The sequence below is a fragment of the Diadema antillarum genome, unplaced genomic scaffold (genome assembly GCF_040938485.1).
Source record: "Diadema antillarum isolate AM-2024a unplaced genomic scaffold, OU_Dant_1.0 scf00000211, whole genome shotgun sequence".
Lineage (NCBI taxonomy): Eukaryota > Metazoa > Echinodermata > Echinoidea > Diadematoida > Diadematidae > Diadema > Diadema antillarum.
In genome coordinates this window covers 2,102,429-2,123,367 of record NW_027271100.1, presented here as the reverse complement: position 1 = coordinate 2,123,367, position 20,939 = coordinate 2,102,429, and the positions used below count along the sequence as shown (strand labels likewise).

General features: G+C 39.1%; 1 protein-coding gene across 1 annotated transcript; it reads left to right on the top strand.

Moving 5' to 3' along the window:
* The first annotated feature begins 1,583 nt into the window (after positions 1–1,583).
* On the top strand, positions 1,584–19,256 carry LOC139724319 (MICOS complex subunit MIC60-like). The gene is made up of 14 exons (XM_071635464.1): positions 1,584–1,675; positions 3,313–3,470; positions 4,968–5,213; positions 6,151–6,202; positions 6,987–7,230; positions 8,058–8,194; positions 9,247–9,353; positions 10,594–10,732; positions 12,157–12,280; positions 13,099–13,322; positions 13,918–14,146; positions 15,280–15,363; positions 16,232–16,367; positions 17,710–19,256. The coding sequence occupies exons 1-14, from the start codon at positions 1,637–1,639 to the stop codon at positions 18,113–18,115; spliced, it is 2,325 nt and encodes a 774-aa protein (XP_071491565.1). The 5' UTR covers positions 1,584–1,636; the 3' UTR covers positions 18,116–19,256.
* Positions 19,257–20,939: the final 1,683 nt, after the last annotated feature.

Here is a 20,939-nt window from a genome sequence, read left to right as displayed (position 1 = left end):
ATACATTTCCTTCTTCATCTAACAAATCATTAACAAAACGAATTCCTTTTTGATACCACTTTCGTTTAAAAACCGACGCATTTCCTATAGTAATCTTATTATTTTTCCACAAAGGTTGACACTGAAAATTATTACAATAAACCGAAAGTAATTCGCCGTAAGCTGTGAATACTTCTTTCCAAAAGGGATTACACGTATGTGAGGCTTGTTCAAAGAAAAAATCATTTCCGAGACTCATGTCTAATTGATGGGTACGGGGCAAAAATATACTCAATAATTTTTCTGACCATTTATCCGTTGTAAATAACAATCGCCTAATCCATGATATTTTCAGTGCTGTAACCTGTGTGTAAATATTTATCATTTTCACTCCACCTTGTGCGTATGTCTGAGACATTTGAATTCTGTTCATTTTATCCGGTTTCCTTTCCCATATAAAACTATAAAACATATCATTTATCTCATTCAAAAAAATACCTTTAAGACTTGGCAAAGACAAAAACAAATAATTCAATTTTGATAACAACAGTGACTTAATAACTACAATTCTACCAAGCACTGTTAAAGAGCGTTTACGCCAAGAGTTCATTTGTTTCCTAATCACTTCCATTTTGTCATAATAATTATACTGAACAGTTCTCTCTAAATCAACAAAAAAATGTATACCCAGATACTTAAAACCTCCTTCATACACCCAATGAAAATTCCTTTCAGGCAACATTCTATCTTCTTTATTCTTACATTTCCCTATCCATATTACTTTTGTTTTATTTTCATTGATTTTTAAACCAGATATATTTGCAAATATTTGCAAACCAGATATATTTGCAAATCTATCTACAACTTGAAAACAATTGGTGGTTTTATCCTATTTCGAGGGTGTTGAATAATATAGGTGGCCACGTGATGGTCTTTAACAATGGCTTTTCCTGTGAGGGGATTTGTCAGTGGTCGTAGGCATCTATACGGCAGGTGGCTGCTATAGACAGTAGGTGGCCGCCATAAAGGTAAGTGTAAGTGTAGTTCAGTGGATTGACAAAAAAGATATTGAAAAAATAAATGATCAAACGTGTAATACCAAAGTGTACAAATGTTCGCGTGAAATAGACAAGCCATTTATAGGGAAAGAAATGGTCTCCAATTAATGCTTTGACACGATGTGATAATGTCAGTCTAATGGTACTAAAGCATCGTTCTTAAATAACTTATTCCAAACATTCTTGTATTTGTCTCCAGCGATTAGGATTACCTATTGTTTCTTTTCTTGGGGGGTATAAGTTTTTCATTGTCTCACGAAGAAATGTTCCTTAGCTGAAGCACCCTGTAAGGGATGCCTTACTGTAGAGTACTAAGAATATCATAAAATTAATACAATAGAATACCCCACACTGATGTCCATGTAAAAGAGATCGGTGATCGCTGATCATGAGCGGCTTTGTACGTAGCCTTTTCAAGTCGGCGACAGCGTGCACAAATAGATGTGGTCTACGCAAAGAGATTTGCTACGCGCGCACTACACCTGCCATAACCTCCATCTTGTTGTTGCGCGCACCCGCCTTTCTCACAGTCCTTTCTCCGAGAGTGAGACTGAGAGTATGCGCCGGAGTGTCTGAACCGTGGCTATATACTCGAGAAAATGTGGAGGGTATCAGGCAGCATAAGTAGGAAAATACAGGTATATTTTCTGGATTTATATTCTGTTTAAAAGCTTAATGATTACCGATAAATGTGTGGAAATGGCTTCAGTGGGATGTTTCATTCACATGTAGATACTGTAGTCCCATATATGTTATCTTATGCTGGCTGTGTAGCATGGTGTAGTGACTAGTGTCATAATCAGGAGGCTCTACGTTCTCTACGACTACATTACATACAATGCAATGACAATGTAAAGTCAAAAGTGGGCTCTACTAGACCTACTACTAGTACTAGACCAGAAAGTAAAAATCTAAAGATTATAGGTACCTAAATATTTATACGTACATAGCCCTGTACACTACAGCGACAGAAGATGCCTTTGCCTTGCTTCGGCACGGTGTCTGGTCGGGCCTTGACCGAAAGATCGGTCTGTATCTGTCCGTCGGGGAATGTTCCGCGGAGACTGCGTCTGGCTTCACGGATCCCCTCCGTATACAGACCGAAGTCAATGATGCCAGCTCCTGTGTGGCAGTAGCACACAGATCAAACGTTACGATAAACCAAATTTCAGACAGCTTTTTTACATTCAAACAAGTTTGACATGACATGACACATTATGCAGCAATATTTGGGGTTAATTTCTCACATTTTGCAATCGAAATACTCACAGTAACGCGGTTATAATGCAGAAATTTTATCCATATCGCAACATCGCCGTTCGCTAGCTGTAGGTCGCCATTTTGAATCTGTAAACCAATCACATGCGAGGTACTTTATTAAGTAAAAAAAAACACGTAGAAACTACCTCGCATGTGATTGGCTAATAGATTCATACTGTATGTTTCTGCAGTTTGAACGTGACGACGCGACGGGCTGGTTGATGTGTGTTTTGCGTTGAAAATTCGACCGAAATATTGGATTATTCATTAATCTGGTGAGTGTAGTCTATTCTTGAATAGTTGATTTAACTATTCAAGCTTAAATTTGCCGACCTAGGGCCGTGAATTAGACGCAATCGAGAAGGGTGAGGTACCTCACCCAATTTTCCATAGAGACAGTGGTTAAGAACATCCACACAGCAATGGGTACTACAACCTTCCGTCTGTCTACGGAGGACGGCGTTAATGGCAAAATACAAAAGAGTCCTCCAGACAGACGGATCTTTCTGTCTAGGTCGGGCCGTGCTCCGGGCTAGACTAAAATCCAACTCCCAGCTACAGCTCCCTGCATGCAGTGCATTGATTGTGTAAAATTTAGCCAGACCAGACGCCATGCGGGGCGAGCTGTGTATTTCTTAGTGTAAATATAAAGGCATGCCAATATAAATGCTTTTTAGGCCTACTGTAATAAAGATCCCCTCCCTCCCCCTCCAAAAAAAAACATAACAAAACAAAACAAAACAAAAAGCAAAACAAAAAACAAAAAACAGGCGTTCAACCAACCATGAAAGTTACACACGCTAGACACATAAGAGTTACTCATTTCGAATTCTTAATCTTAGAAATAGACCTTGAAAAAAAAGCCTTGAGATGAGACTGATTTTCAGGTAGACCTCACACAGTGTAGCATAAACTTAAATTTCACACAAAGTACACTGTGGGGAAGAGCTACATTGTAGATTTCTGATATCTAAATTCTAATGATAAATGTATCTCCTCTCTTTTATCTGTGTAGGGATGCTGTTGTGCAGTCCGTAGTCCAATCAGTCAGCAGCATGGGGCAAGCTGCAGATTTTGCTCAAAACCTGGTTCAGCGGTTCCACCAGGAGCTCCTCCAAAGGCTTCACCAGGAGCTCCACCCACACCACCAGCACCCACTCCGCCTCCAAGAAAGTAAGTGCAGTCAAGAATAGTCGGCGTTTATAGACCAGTACACAATGCACTTTGTATTCAGTACAAATATGACTGAATTAGATGTTTAGATTTCATTATTTGCAAAGAATGTGATACATTTGTGTGCTTGTGAGTATTGGAGGATATACCGTATGTCCCCCAAAAAATTACAACGGTACCCTCCGCAATGAAACTTTAAAAATATTGAATCAATCCAAATACAATTTCAGGGTATTAAACTATAACTTACTACCCACATCTTACAGAAAACCCCATCCGATTTGCTTCAGTGGTCAAAGAGAAATGAGGAGTTTTGTCGAGCATGTCGGGAATCCCTTTCCTCCAAGTTCTGTCCATTGTGTTCACACATTATGCAGTTAAGAAAAAAAAGCATCCAAGTGCTAAACTTGGAAGAATCAGACCCATGGCATGCTTTACAACAATCCACATTTCTCTGTGACCACTTAACCAAATTGAAATTAAATGGGGTTTTCTGCATAATATAGCTAAGATGTTATATTTTAAGACCCTGAAGTAGCATTTAGACAGTTGAAGCATATCTTAAGTTATCAATGCGAACATCGATTGTAATTTTTTGGGGACATACTGTATAGTGCAAGTGAATGTAAATTTTATCAAGGGAAGCCATTTTCAGTGAACAGAATTCAAACTTTCTTCTCTGGAAAGAACATATTGTCTGTAACACATCCCAAGCTAAAATAAAAGGAAGTGTTTCATTTGAGAAACGTGAAATTAATGATATCTTCTAAACAAAACATTTCAAGTGTTACACAAGCATTGCAACAATCATGTCAAGTAATCGTATCAGGGCAATTCTTCCCCGGCTAAATACTGGTTAGTGATAAGGTTAGAGTAAAGTTTAGTGTTAGGGTTAGGTTTAGGGTATAGAGTTTGTGTTAGGGTTGGGATTAGGTTCAGGATTAGGATTAGGTGAAGGGGAAGGGTCCGGGGTAATTGCCCAGGGGGTAATTGCCCTAAACCCCAAGTAATCATTGTGGCCACTCTGAGATGCTTGTTTAATACTAGGCTAGTACTGGTAAACTTGACTTAAAATTGGTCATAGTCTAAAAGTTGTATTTCTTATCTATATTCTATCTAATTTTTCAAAGAATGTTCATATTCTTGTCACTCTTTGGGGTAAAGGTGATACTTCCAAAAAAAAAAAAGGATATTTGTTTGTATGTATGTGGATTTATAAGTTTAAGTTTCTCCGCCTTCTGTGCTGTGTCCTGGTATGTATATGCACACACAAAGTAATACGAAAAAAAGAATATTGTATTTTCCGATAACCAAATATTGACTACCGTGGTGGGTTTATATTCAGTAGGGTTCCAGCATGAGTATGTCTTGATGTGCTTGCAACCCTGGATGCATGGGAATTAAGATTGTAACACCCCGCTTTCGTACTAGAGAAAGAAAACAAAACATTGACGCAGAATGCACGAGTGTCTTATATGATCTATCTTTTATGTTCAGGTCTGGTGGGGCTATGAAGGTGATCATGGGTGGCCTCTTGATTGCTGGAGGTGCCACAGCTGGCACTCTGGCCTACGCTAAGGCAAACCCAGACTTCAGGAAGCAAGTTGAGAGCAACTGGCCTATTCTTCTTGACGTCTTCCCGTATTTCTTTGAGGACAACAGTTCAGGGAAACAGAAGACTTCTATCTCTGCAGGGGATAACATGACCTTTGGTGGACCAAAGAAATCTCCCAAAGCAGTAGGGTAAGCATGCTCATTTATCTCCAGTGATTGTGGTAGCCTGTTATTCAGTTCAGAAAGTCTCTAACCCAAGATGAAAGGTGCTTTTGAGTCTATAAAAGCAGAGAAATAAAAGCATCAATAAGTTCTGGAAATTATTGAAAATTTATTGATATTGGGCATATAATGAAACTAAAGGGATATCAGTCTTTAATGATAGAAGACAATCTGAAACATGCTGTTATATTGGTACCTCAAAAAGCCCTTCTGCTTAGAATATGACTGAGGTTTCTTGCTTTAACCTGTAATCTGGTTTTGTTTATGAGCGGCATGCATCATGGAATGCTTTCTTTGCCCATTTTTGAAAGATGTCAGGAAACTAATTGTCAGTGCATAGAGATTACCTGATCCCCTAAATCCCCATTGTGTTATCATGGTCTTCCTGTTGGAATGAGGTGCATTGCTACACCTGAGTAGGCTTGCTAACTTGCCAACAACCAGGTCAAATTTTGACACATTACTGAATACTGATGAAAGGGCTTGGCATTTTGTAAAGTTGAGTGCCTGGGCACATGGAAGATTTAAGCATGTTATTTTCTACCCAAAGAGACCAAAAGTCTGGCTCTCCCATACTCTTCATAAAGGTGAGAATTACTTGGCAATGAATACCAGTGGGCGTAAAAATGATACTTTTTTTCTTTTTATGAAATCTGACTTGAGTAATATCTGTGTGTGTCAAAGGGTAGCCAGAGGCATGTAACTACACCAAAACCAAGAAGTAAGATGCCTGCGGGACACCACATTTGATGATTTGTTGAAAGTCAGAACTTCCTAAATGTTTTGTTCAATTCTGATCATTTCACTTGTCATGCTATGCTTGACATCTCCAGTAAGATGAAATGAGATTGATATCTCTCTTTCTTACTTTTCCCTCTTTTTAAAAAAAATATTGTACGTGCAGTTCGCCATCTCCTGTGCCACAAGCAGACCCAACAGCAGGGATACAAGTTGAGGTGAGTCATGTCAAGCTGTCATTAATGACCAAAAATTTCTGCACATTGCACTGAAGTGACAGTTAGTGAATGCTGTCGTTTTGATCATTATTATTTAGCTAGTGATTAATCATGTCTGGATGACATTACAAAGGCATGTATGGTAAATTTAATGGTCGCATTATAAGAAGTGTGTAATGAATACATGAAGTGTTTGTCCGTCAAGGCGATGAGGACCATCTGGTCATCCTGGGGATGAGGTTGTCTAGGTCTGTGTGTGTGCAGGAGGACTGGTCAGGCTTATCTGCACCAGGAAGGTTCTCTGGGAGCTTGGACAGGGGATGGCAGGGGCAGTTTGAGACCTGATGGTGCTGTCTTTCCTCACCTACCTGCCCAGCTCTGCTGCAGTGATTCTGCGGGAATACATATCCAGTGTCTCATTTGATGTGTAGCACTCAAAGAAATCTCTAGGATATTAGGCTGCTGCAAGAGCAGCTATTGAAGAAGCAACAGAGATACTGTCTTCTGTTGATCACCAATGATTAAATTCTCTACCAGAGAAGATGTAAAATGTCTTTACACATTTCTGGTAATAGGTCTGGTTTCATCTATGGAAATGAACCCTACTGCTAGTTCATGGGATTAGGCTTGCATACCTTTCTAAATACATACATAAATAAATATATCAACTGTTGTCATGATTATTTATCTACTCAGGTAGTAGTATTTTCATATCAGTTTCAAATTTTTGTTGTGTGAAAGATATACCAGTACATATTTTTGTGATTTTAATTGAAATTATCAGATGGTACCTGGGACAACAAAAGCTCCACCACCATCCCCAGCCAAGCCGAGCCCAGCCAAATCTGCACCAGCCAAGTCTGGGGCAGACTCTGGCAAGAAGTCAACATCAGCTTCTTCTGCGCCAGTCCCGAGAGCCTCGCAGGAGATGGAGGCCCAGCTGAAGAAGGAGGAGGAAGACAGACGAAGCAAGGAGCTGGAAGATAAACTCATTGAACAGGAGATTGATGAGGCAGCCAACATAGCAGGTCAGGAACAAAAGTTCCAGCTCTAGGTGTTTAGCCAATACTATCCTGCATTAGCTGAGATTCATGTTGTTGCTGGACCTTAATCTAATTTCACCTGTTTGTGAATTTTCTTTGTTAAAGCATCTTGTCTGCAGTTCTTTGCTTATTTTTGTTCTCACATATTTAAAGGGGAAGGCTAGTAAGTGATCAGTGGGAATCAGTGGAAATGCTGGGAGATGATTGTTCCAATCCTTATGGGATTCATTCAAGAGTTCATTGTATATCTATTGTTGTGTGAAAATGATTTGCTTCAGAACGGTCTCATATTCAAGTAATGTGCAGATTAATGCTCCGTCACTGACCAGGGACGCTAACCTGGAAGCATTAAACTGCACATTACTTGAATATGAGACCGTTCTGAAGCAAATCATTTTCACACAACAATAGATATACAATGAACTCTTGAATGAATCCCACAAGGATTGGAACAATCATCTCCCAGCATTTCCACTGATTCCCACTGACCAGTTACTAGCCTTCCCCTTTAATTGATATGTTTTTCAATGTCATGCATTATAATTTAGCCATCGGGCTACTACTTTGCATGTTTGTTTCAATTAACCATTATCAAATTACAAGCCACTGATTATTATATATATACTAGTATATGTAGATATACATGATATTCATAAGAGTATTTCAGTAGGAATATTTCATTTGATTTTCTTTCTTCACTTGAGATTCTGTGCATTATATGCACCTAAAATTATGTATTTTGATATCTTTTACTATTTCTGATGTCTGCATCATGACATATTGACAAATCATTTTCTCACTGTATCCAACAGCGTATGAAACCATCGTGTCAACCTGTGTTGGTGACAGCGTAGAAGCGACGCGGGTTGCAATAGAAACCCAGAAGCAGGCGGTGGAAGCTACGGACACGCACACTGAGAAACTCAAGATTGCCATGGGAGACTCTCAGGTGAATTTCTAATCTTTACCAGATGGACACAGTCAAGTAAAACTAAGAGTCCACCTCATAGAACTGTACTATGTCCACTCACAAGTGTAGTGTCTTCAAACTTCAAGGGATGGTACAGTATTGGTGTAGATGAGAATTGGGCTTTTAATTTTTTGCAAGATACCACGAATACACTTATGATATAATACAGAGCATACCATTTTAAGAGGAAATCAAAGGTTATTTCATGAAAATCGGGTTTGGTATTACTGAGACATCCAAAAACAAAGTAAAACAAAGCGATCGTAGTAAAGTGTGGGTCCCACACTTTGTTAGAAACGCTCTTTGTTGATATCTCAGCCATTTCAAAACCAGTTTTCATAAAAAAAACAAAAAAAAATGTGGAATTCCTCATAGAATTACATGTTCTTTCTTTTTTCATTAGTAGTTTCTAATTATTTCACAAAATAATGTTAGAAACCAGAAATTAGGTCTCAACCAAAACTGTACGATCCCTTTAAACTGATAGTACAGTTTGGGTTGAGATGGGAATTCAGGTTTTAGCTTTTTCCGTAATAATTATGAACCACTTACTGTAAAACATGATACATTCGCGGCATGAGATTTTTTGCAAATTGGAGCTGATGGCCTTTTTCGCGGCATGATATTTTCACAAATTGCCATTGGCATTCCATGCATATAGTGTAGGCAAGAACTTTCGCGTGCATTTTAATTTCGCGAATCTTGGCTCTTGCGAAATTCGCGAAATTAAAATGTATGCGAACATTGTTCATTTTACAGTATATGAAATATTAAAGAGCATACAATTCTAAGAGGAATTTAAAGTTTACCTGATGAAAATCAGTTTTGAAATGGCCGAGATATTCATAAACAAAGCAACCCAAAGTGGTCCAAATAAAGGTGGGTCCCACCTTTAGTTATAAAGTGTTAGAAGGTAGAAAAAACAACAACACAGGGCTTGGGTCAAGTGATGAGTCGATTTAAACTGTAAAGACTCTGATTTTGAGCGAGAGGTGAGTATCCAACCCAGTTGTGTCGTGTATTTTTTTCAGGAGGATAACGCCGAAGAAAAGAAGAAGCAGTGGGATGAAGTTGTGGCTGCTGCTGAAGTCAAGCTCCAGGCCGTGACACAAGCAAGTAGAGATGGAGCGACAGCAAGGTTAGTCCATCCATTGCACTCCTTGGAAGAAGGAATGGGGGAATCTTTGTAGTGACTTTGTGAGCCTAAAAAACAACATTATTTAACCTTGTGGCAGCATGCTGAATTGGCAAGATATTTGCAAGTACTAGCAGATCTCTGAAATTGAAAACACACTAAAAAATTTTGTTTGGAGAAAGAGAAAGAGAGAAAAAGCTCTCTTTGGTTGGCCTGGTTTAGATAATTTTGGTATGAAAATGTAGGATAAATGCTAGTGGGAAGTTAAGGAATGAAGGCAGATGATTTGTGTACAGGGATGTGTGGCTTCCCTGAAGCATCCTAGAGTTTCACATAGGGCTTCACATGTTTTGCCTTACATAGCAAAATTAAAACAGAGACAATTTATATATGTGACCTTGCACCTCAAAACGAACATAAAGTTGCTCACACTGATATTGCGTGAGGACTGAAAATAAGTGAAATGGGTCAACCTAGCCGAACTTTACTTTTTCATATTTTCTGAAAGAGCGGGTCTTCTTTTACATTATGCTAAAATTTGGTATCATAAAACGGGCAGGAAAGTGTGTTTTTTTAGCAGTTTATCTCGAACATTTTTGGTAGAATAGTGTGATTCGGTGTGTCTTTAGAATCCCTTTTTCATTTCTGAAAAACCTTGTCCACACTCTTCACTTTCAACTCTAATAACTTTTGAGAGGATGGTGCTACTGCTTTGAAAGTTGACATTAACTATGGACAGAATGTGTTAATGAGGCATGCTTAATTTCAGTGTAATCTAATAATCCCTTCATTGTTGTTACTCTGGTGGTTTACTTCCTGTGTTTTGTCCCATTTATCGCACAGCCAGCACGGTTTGGTAAAGATTAAGCGCTTGAATAGACACTGTACTTCAGAGCCTCTTTTCTCAGTTCACACTTTTCCTGAGTTTGTGCTTTCTTTCCAATATTTGGATAGGTTAGGAGAGTCCATTTGATTTGAGTTATACATCATTTTAAAGCTTAAAGTCTGTTTTTTCAGAATATGTTCTTAACTAAAAATTCATGTCTGGCGACTTTTTATTTGTTTTGAGGTGCAGGGTCACATATGTGGAGGCACCGCTTCGCTAGAGAAAGCATTTGAATGTCGATAATCACTTGGTGGGGAGCTTCACATGCCTGTCCTTGTATGGCAGTCACATGTCGGTCACATGTCATGCAGATGATGAACAAGTGTTGTCCATGTTGTTTCTGTGTATCTCAACCAGGGAGACTCTGGCCAAACTCAAGACAGTCTTGGAGGAGGCTAAGCAGACTAAATCCAAGTTTGGTCCCAGCCCACGTCTCATAGGAGCCCAGGAAAGCCTCAACCAGATGACCTATGACCTTGACTCAGCCACTGCTGAGGTAAAGTAGAGTATTTGCATACGTGTGTAAAAAGAACTCCAAGTTTCACCAAAAAAAAAAAGAAGAAAATCTTCTTGGGAAGACATTATTAAGTGGAAATATTTTGTGGTGTGGAAATTTTCGTGCAACTTGAAACTAATTTGAAAATAAAAGCATGTGAATATTTTTGCCTGTCATGTGTACCGCTATGTAATGTTTTGATTCTGTGGAATTAGAAACATGCCATATTCATTTTACTCACCCGAGCACGAAAATATCTAAATTCACAGTAGATTGCAAACTATCGTCAACTGGAGGTATATTCTTGCAACATGACATTATATGTGAATCTTACTGTATGGTATAAAGCAGAAAGTGAATTTCATGCTAGTCAGATGCACTGATAGAGTGTCTTCTAGTACCCTAGCTATGACATTCTATGCTCTTAACTCTTTATGTGCCATGTTCGCATGCCCGACTTGGTCAACAGCATGCCACATTTGCATACTTTGCTCATAATGCACAAACCCCCAAACCAATGGATAAATAGCCAAATGCCACAGTACAATGAAAGCTTGAACACAGTTCCATTCCTCAAACATGTAACTTGCCTTACCTTGTGTTTGAATAGGTAGTGGTGTTCCATATTAAGGGTTTTTTAGTAAATTCTAATTTTATGTCATGCTTGTGTCTGCAAAGTCATGCCTTCCAGACGTTGACAAAAGAACATAGCTACTGTCTAGTTGCATGAAATATAATCAAAGCTTTGTCATAAAACTTAGATTGCATCAAAGCATAGAATTTTCTCTCCAACTTTGCTCATAGTATGTGTAGCAAAAAATTTGTATAAAGACTTACAAGGCCTTGAAAAACAGAATGTTTAAAAAAAAAAGAACAAAAAGCTTGTGATGCGGCTTCAGGATAATGTGGCACACAGGTTTATCAGTGATAGAATTGTACCTGTGGTGTAATATAAGTCATGTGACGCATCTGAATCAAGTATGGATTCCATCTTCTTCTTTTTTTTTTCATTTGGCGCACAAGTGCCTGGGGGACGTAACTGGCTAACGTGTTGCCACCTGGTACTACAATGGACTTCCGTTAAAACGAAGTCCTCGTGACCGGCAGATATCTTTCTTTACATCGAAATTTTGTTTTAAGCAAACAAATAAACTATAAAAATATGTAGAGCCAATGATTTTGCGGCCTGAAGTTTTATTTCGTTGTAACCGTAATTTTGTCATAACCGTGTTCGTTATAACGGGAGTGCACTGTAACCTCAAGAGGTTGGCTTTGTCTCTCACTTTCCATTGTATGAATAGGATGAACCAATCTTCTGGTTTCCAAGTAGGTTTAGACAGTCGTTAGATGGTAGATGTTCAGCTTTTCAAATGTTATCAGCAGGATTCAAAAGTCTGTAACGACTGGGCATTCTTTTCATGAAGGTGGTGAAGGCACAGAGTGAGGCCCTCATACTCAAGAAGTTCCATGAGCTGATCGAGAAGGGACGGGAGGATTTCAAGAAGGAGCTGCAGAGTTTGATGCCTGAGGTGCAGATTGGCCAAAAAGGTGAGATTTGCTATCATTGCCGTCGTCTTTGACATATCAGGAAACGAAAATCTACCCCCAAGGGAAAGCTGTTTAAAAGAAATAGATGGAATCAAAACAAGAAAAAAAGTTGAAGTTTGAAGAAAACTGCACTAGTTTTCTGAATCTTCTGTTTCTTTTCAATAACCTTAGGTGGCGTACAACTGAGATATCAAAATATGTTCCTTATCTTTTGACTTTGTTGTTACTGTATGGATTTATTTTTCAGTGATGCACATGCCGAGAAAAAAGGTTTTCAATTCCTCAAAGTATTCAGCTGCCATTGTCTTAGAGGATGTGTGAGATAATGTCCTTGATATCTTAGGAAGTAACATGATGCCCCTAACATATCTTGAAGAGAGTGTTGCATTGGATGTGGATTTTTTGGCAATTCGATGGTAGTATTACAGGTATTCCATGCACAAAGCAAGTAAGAAGTCTTGGAGTCTGTGAATGAATGTTTATCCAACAGTAGAGAAAGCGGTGTTTTTTGGTATGACAGTCTTGTATGGTCAATATTATCTGTAGCAGGCTGGAAAAAAATCCTACCATATCTACAGGGCATACAGTTTGTCATTTAATGTGTGGGATAAATTTCTGTGGTATGCTTTTGATATATTACAGAGACATTAAAATGGCCTTGTTGTATGAACTATTACTTTACTACCTATGCAAATGTTACTATTCTGTTGATTATTGCTTAGGTGATGTTTTGAATTCATGTTCATAATATCAGTTACGTAAGAGATGTTTTGTTGAGATTGTGACTGTGAATGAATTGCTTTGGACGTCACTCAAAGGCAAGAAGCTTACAGAGGAGGAACTGAATTCCCTCATCGCTCATGCCCACCGTCGTGTCTACCAGCTCCAGAGGGCTCTAGCCGAGCAGCAGGCCATGGAGCAGCAGCGGCTGGCTGAGGCTGTGGCCAAGGCCCATGAGGCTGACCAGGAAGTAGTCAAGTCCAAAATTCTAGTGGAGCTGGAGAGGCAAGCTGCTGACCTAGCTGTGCTCTACAGGAAGAAGGTACACATGGTGTCTGTACTTCGAAAGGGGTTTAGGTGGATAAGATAGATTTATGCAGTTCTTTTAGATTATGTGCCTCCAGCTTAAAAACAAAGAGAAGCTGGGTCATATGTGAAAACACAATTTTTGACTTGTGTGTAATTGCTTTTATCCTCCCCAGAAGGAACTCCTCTTCTTCAATGCACTGACTTATTTTGTGCATTGTGTGGTTTGGGAGGTCCACTTGCACCACTCAGAATTATCACTTGACCTTCAGAACACTCAATGTACAGATTAGATATGTGTAATGAAAAAGCTATTGATGGTGATGAGGTTTTAGTTTGGTAGACAAATCGTACTTTGAAACAATATGTAAATGTGTCATTTCAAAATGGATGACAGTATGATATGAAATTGCCCTTTCCCCATTCTCTCTTCCCCACCCCTCTTTTACTTGATCAATCATTCTTCCCAACCTTGTACCCCATCCTCCTCACCTTCCTTCCCCCATCCCCCCATCTTTTTCTCCCGTATCTCCTTCCTCCACCCTTATTCCTTCACCCTCATTCCCTCACCGTCCTTCCCCTATCATCTGTCCTCGGTGCCATTCTACCAGGAGGAGGACCTTTTGAGTCAGGCGGAGCAGGAACTGCGGCTCCAGCTGAGGCGGCAGGCAGCAGCCCACAGCGACCATCTCTCAGACGTGTTGCAGCAGCAGCAGGGGGATTTTGACAAGCTGCTTCAGGTGCAGGAGTCAGCAGTGAGAGACCAAGAGCGAGATAACTACCACCAGCAGCTGACTGGAGCCATGGCCAAGCTGAGAGGGGTGGAAGCTGCGATTGATGGTGAGTTTTCACCCTGTATATTCCTTGCATCATCCAGCCATCATTAATTCCTTATTTAGATCCTTGACCGTTTAGCAGACCTCAAGTGCTATCAAATTTATAGCACAACCTGCATTACGAGTTGTCGTGTGGAATGTTGAGTGTAACAACTGCTTCTCAGTAGGCTGCTGCTGTGGCAGTAAGAATTAATCAACTTAAAGGATTCGCTGAGTTAAAGGGTGTGTACAGTTCTAGTCAAAGTGAGGATTTAGCTTTTAGCGTTTTGCGAGATATTCAGAAACCACTCTATGAGATGTCAAAGAGCATGCAATTCTAAGGGGCATCAAAAGTTTATTTGATGAAAATCGGTTTTGATATGGCTGAGATATCCAAAAACAAGGTGAAACAAAGAGATCCTAAAAGGCGTGGCCTGTCGCCTTTTATTATTATCACTTTTTTGGATATCTGAGCCATTTGAAAACCAATTTTCTTCAAATGAATGTTGAATCCTTCTTAGAATTACATGCTCTTTCATATTTTATAAGAGGTTTCTCATTATCTCACTTAGGAATGTTCAAAAAATGAATCCCCACCTCAACCAGTACTGTACAGTCCCTTTAAGATGTCACTAGTTAGACAGTAATGTTTCGAAGTAAAGATTGCCACTGTGTATTGCAATCTCGGGGCATACCCGATCATGGTTGCTACATGATGTTTTATAACATGTTACATTGATTACAATATAATATCAAGCCATAGCAGAATTCATTGCACTAGAGTGATTCACATGCACAGATTGTTAGCTGCGGGAGCATACCCTATCATGTAGTTATACTAGGTGATGCTTTACCAGTTATATAATTAATTACATTTATCAAGATATATTGGGCCATAGCAATATCCATTTTACTAGAGTGAATTGTATGAGTAACTTGTTAGCTGCATGCGATTCCCCATTAATGCGAGGGTACTAAATACTACACAATGTAAGTCTGAAATCTGAATCTGAACATTCAGGGTATCATTTCGTAAAAAGATGCTATGTCAGCCAATAAGGAAGCAGGATTCTTGTCAATACCGAGGTATACTTGCCATTAGAAAAAATAAAGTTTGGGTGTACGTTCATCTTTTTCCTCCTATTATTCTCTACACAGGAAGAGCAGGACTTGAGATGCAGAACCGTAAGGCCCAGGAGCTCTGGTTGGCTTGTGAAACCCTCAAGCGAACTCTTGTAACAGGTAACCTTATCTATGGGCATGCATTGTGAGTTATACAGGGAGCAACCTGCAGAACAATGGGAGGTGGCATCTCTTTCAAGTTTTACTGACTTTGATAACATACTCATTATGATCTACAAAGGCAATATCATATTCAAATCATTCTGAGTATGTGATGTAATATTGTAGTAAATGGTAACTTTTTTATGTATTTCCCCATACTTTGTGTAAAGTTTCCAAAGGAGACCTGGAGACTCGAGAGTGATGTCAATAGCATTGCAAGCTGATAAGGATTGGTCACTCAGTTTATGTCAGCACTGGCCAAACAGAGTGTCCAGCTATACGATGCAAGATTGACATCACCTACTTTGTTGTCTATGCTGCAATGTGGCCGCAACCACAAAGTCATGTCATAGAAATGCTCATCAGGGACTTTCTGATTTCATTGTTAGTAGTTTCTCCCCATTCTAAGGTGTGCATGAAAGTTAAATTTGTGCCATATCATTTCCATAACCTACCACAGAAGGGGTCACACCGCCAGCCACCAGATCAACACAGATTTGGGGGAAAAAAATGGAGTCGAAGTTGAGATGCCATGAATTGTGCAAGAGATTAGGCATTTAGACACAATAGGTCAATTCAAAACACCATAGTAAAATGCTTCATGAAACCACAAAGTTAAGTTTCAAATGTGCCCAGCCTGTGAAATTCAAACAGAAGGTTGTTATGATATGAGACCATACATTTTGAACAAATGTTTATTTAATTTTTAAGCAGAATGATCTCATATCACAATGTTGTCATTTTTTTTTTCTTTAAATGCTCCAATATCACAAGGGCACAAGGTGTAAAGGATGGTAATGAAGCATTATTTTGATATTTGATACAGGTAATACTGAGGAAGAATCTTGGGAGGGAAGGCTGAAACCTCTGACTAGTGAGATCGGTGCAATCCAAGAAGCCTCGCCCAACAACAAATTTGTTAACTCTGTCATCCAAACAATACCGGAGGAGGCCCTCACAAGGTGAGTAGTGGAGCAAGGTAATTGTGACATGTGTACAGATGCCTTTAGAGCAATATCTGACTGCTGTTGCCCTATCTAGGGCAATATAAGTTGAGATGTAGGCAAAGACATGTTTGGTGGAACTTGGAGTTTGCTCTTTTAGCCAACAAGTGTCCTGTAAGATTAAAAAAACAACAACTAATATTTCATATTATTTGGGGAGAAAAAATGAATGAATTAACTGGAAACACTAAGCAGGTCTCCTTAGAGCAAAGTGTGTCGTTCAATATATGGTAGTAGTTCTCTGAAATTGGGGGATGAGCAGTCTGTGCTCAGTCACTGACTTGATACTCTTTGTTTGAAATCAAGTATCACTCATGTTTGTAGTTTTCATGTAGACCTGTTTACAGAAGGCATTGATGTGGTTCAGAGCTGATATCTTGTAGCATTCTTTTTCCACACTTACATTCCCCTGACACCTCTCTGTTTTTGAAGTGAAAGTATGATACTAATCTGGAAGTATACTGTAAGAGTGGAAATTTTTGCAGTGTAGAAATGTTCAAGTATTTTGCATGACCAGAACTAGCATGAAAATAAGAGTGTGCAAATATGTATGCTTGCTATGTTAACACAAATTACTGTATATTTCGCGAGGTTTTTATTTTTGTGAATTTTGCGAGTCAGGTGCTATTCGCGAAATTAAAGACACACGAAAATATTGGCTCTGATCCCCATGTGAATGTGACGTATGTGTGTACACTTCTTCGTTCAGTACAGGACTCCACGATCAAGAATTTAACCACTTGCGAAATCATCGGGAATTCCCGATTCGCGAAAGTTTAGACTCGTGAAATATATGGCGTATACAGTACTATGTAATGTATTCATGTGGAATTAAAAAACATATTGCTCAGCCAAGTGTGAAAAATTATTTGCACAAAAATACCCACTTTTATAGTAGATGTAGAATTCCTTGATTGTATTTCATTAGAAGCGGCATAATAAATATATTGTTCTGGATATGCTGTGTGTTTTCCTTCAATCTAAACAAAAGGAGATTAAAATGGACATTGTATCTACAGAAATTACCAAAAAGAGGCTTACATGACTGATAAGTGACTGGTAATTTTGTCATTTTGCATTTCAAGAATCTCCATCTTTTGAGAAATGGGAAATGGTGCATGCGTGGAGAATAATTCTTGTATTTGGCAGTAAAATCTAGGTTCATTTCTCGCCACCCTGTTGCTTTGTTAGCTCTCCAAAAACTGCATGACAAACTAGTGATTGCTAGGACAGTAGGAGACACTCAACTTTATGGTTGCATCATACTAAATACACACTGCTCATTTCTTTAATGATACAGGGGAGTGTTCACAGAAGACTCGCTTCGACAAAGATGGGACCACACCCAACGTGTCTGCCGCCGTGTTGCCATGATGGATGCCGTCGGAGGGAACATGTTCTCCTACTTTCTATCTTACTTCCAGTCCATGCTGGTCCTCAACGACCCCCTGCCACCCAACCCCGAGGAGACGGTTGACCCAGCAACGCTGGACACATTCAAGCTAGTGGCCTACACCTCCTACCACTTGGAGAACAGCAATCTTGAGCAGGCACTGAGGTACGCCAACCAGCTCACCGGGATGCCACGCAGTGTGGCAGAAGACTGGCTGAGAGAAGCTCGGTTGCTATTGGAAACCAGCCAGGCTGCATCTGTTCTATCATCGCATGCATCCGCTGCCGGGCTTGGGGGGCTCCACTTTCACTGACCGGTAGGAAAGGAGGGTGTGGGTCAAAAAATATTAACAAACAGCAGTGACCGTCATCATATGGCTGGGCTTCTGCATGTGGGTAACAAAATGCACTGAAAGTGTCATTTTCTAGGAACCTTACTGCAGTCTATTGCACCAAAGCAATGTACTTGTATTCTGCATGGTCATTGCTTATTCTGAAGCCTGGAGGTTGCTGCTGGTAATATTCAAAATATGTGACATTGGTGAATATGGATGTATAAATATTCATTGTTCTCTTAACAGAGCTTGATTAAGCTCTTTTGTTGAGCATCAATCCTGAAAGAAGGGAAGGAAAGCTGTAAAAGATCATATTTATGCCCTCCTTTTACACCTCCGTCTTGTGATACACATGACCTAGGCCTTTTGATTGAATGAATAAGAAATAGCAATTATAAACATGCTGACAGACTAAAAACAATTGATCACTACTGCTTCAAAAAGAAATGCCGCTAAGAATTGCATTCTAATGTGCAAAATGCAGAAGTACCATGTATTGTCTACCAACAAGTTTACATGCCAAATATTTGCTGTGTGTCTACTTGAGGACCATTTATGGATTCCATACAAGCATATCATCGCAATTTTCTTGATTTTAGTGTCTAAACAAAAAAATTACCACATTTTGCAGGACTGATGAATTCAGTTTAGGACCACACAAGTTGGAAAGAAAATTAATAATCAGGTTTTTATGCATGCTTGGTGAATTTGATTTTGCTGCAACTGTGAGTGTGGACAAACCTGTCATTGTTCAGATAACTGCATGTTCAAAAGCTTAATGTTATTCAAACTTGATAAAGGGTTTTGCTTTTGCACTGCAACTTTACACAGCTCATGTGTCTGTGGAGCAGTAGTACATGTATTAGTGTGTTTTTATGTGCTTGCAGCTACATGTCCGTGACTTTTGCCTTTTCAGTTACAAAAAAAATATACTCAGTGATGAGTGTGGCACACTGAACTCATGTGGGAATAAATTGAATTACGATTATGAAAGGAGGAAAGGACAAAATGCTTTTTATCCCAACATCTAAACTTTTTGTTGGAATTCTTCAGAAGAATCCATGTTGGAGGTGGTTGCTGTTTGGTGCTCCTGATGAGGAGGCTATAAATTAATAAAATATATGAGATTCAAAAATTATTCAACATATCTATTTGTGTTTTGCATTATTCTTTGCATACATTCAGCTGCTGTTTTAGATTTATCTTATGTTGATATGTTTTACGGTATAAGTGACAGTGGTGGATGAGCTACAGCAGTCCCGATTGAAAGCCAAGGTAGTTTTTGTGTGGTTGTGTGCCAGTGTGTAAATGAATAATGTCCATAACATTACAACTAGGGTGTACATGTATTTGGTATTAAGAAAATGGCATGGTTCGATGGCTGTGGTGATCGGGTTATTAGGATGTGCTACAGTAGTTGTATATGGTTGTGCTGTTTAAACTAGATATTGGCTGGCATGACAGCAGTAATCCTCGATGACACACACATTAACACACACAGAACAATGCAACTTCATTTGCATTGATTGTTTTGTAGTACACATGCATTGCCTTTCCATGCTATGTCATATCAATCAAACTCAACAGAAAGTTTTAGCAGTTTATGGACAAAATCGTCATAAACACCAACCTGAATAGAAACATACTTGACAGACATTGATATACACATAGTTCCTGTTAGTTGTGGTTCATTATTTTAAAAGTATTGAAAATTGTGAGTCAAAATAACTTTGACTTTTGTGAGAGTGGAACATGAAGTGCTTGCTTCAGTCTAGAGGACTTCAATAAGCCAGTCCGTAGTTCTACTTTGCGCATGAGGAGAAAAAGGTCATTCGTACCAAGACGCATGATGGTTGTTAAATTCACGGAGATAGCATCTGTCATATAATGATTATTCATGCAATCCTTGTAAATTATACTGTTCTTGCCAGTACATCCACCTGACAGCAAACCTTGTATTTGGCAATACATATATGAATAAAATCATGTTGTAATGCATTCAACACAAAACAAAAAAATGGATGCTTCCCCCAGGGTTGTTTGACGGATCATTCTGGTCACCAGGTCTCACTATGCGAGATCATTTTTTGTTTAACACGAATTCCATAAATTGTTACGCTGGGCAAACTTACTGATACGCATTATGTTGCTTTGAATACGAGTGAAGTGCATAACCAACTGAGAAAAAAAGAAAGGTAATTTGTACCATCGTGCACATGAGCTAATTATGAACTGGTTTATTCTTGTGAAGATTTCTGTATCATTATGCAGTGACGGGAGAAAAGGGCCATTGTCAATAAAATGGTATTTTGTGTACGAGTGATGTGTATACGTACTGTGTATAAGCTGTTATTTCGCGAGGATTTAATTTTCACAAATTTCAGGAATCACTGTTGGACTGCAAATTTGACAACACATGAAAATGTTGCTATGTGCCAGGGTTATGGTGCACTTCAGATAGCTTTGGTGTCAGTTCATGAAAACATCTCTAAAATTTTTTTGTGACCTCCTCAATGATGAAAATATCTGTACACAAAAATAACAGCTTATACAGTAAGACAGAGTGTACATGCAGCACGGATGGTGAAGGCTTGGAGCCTGGAGTATTTTTTCTTTTCTTTGTATTTTCTTTTTCAATTCCAGTGTCTGTGTGTCTTAGTTAGGATTTTAGTAGTGATTGTATGTTTCAGTACGACACTTGCTATCTCAAACCTTTATGATTGACACATCTTGTGCATGTGTGTGTGTGTGTGTGTGTGTGTGTTGTATTGTCTGATACAAGGGTCTGCTCATACCAAGGAAA

What these genes read in the sequence shown, in the direction of transcription:
- LOC139724319 (XM_071635464.1), top strand. Translation starts at nt 1,637, where the DNA reads ATGTGGAGGGTATCAGGCAGCATAAGTAGGAAAATACAG. An exon ending in TGAGGCAGCCAACATAGCAG is followed by an intron (nt 7,231 to 8,057) that starts GTCAGGAACAAA and finishes TGTATCCAACAG; the next exon opens with CGTATGAAACCATCGTGTCA. An exon ending in TTGACTCAGCCACTGCTGAG is followed by an intron (nt 10,733 to 12,156) that starts GTAAAGTAGAGT and finishes CTTTTCATGAAG; the next exon opens with GTGGTGAAGGCACAGAGTGA.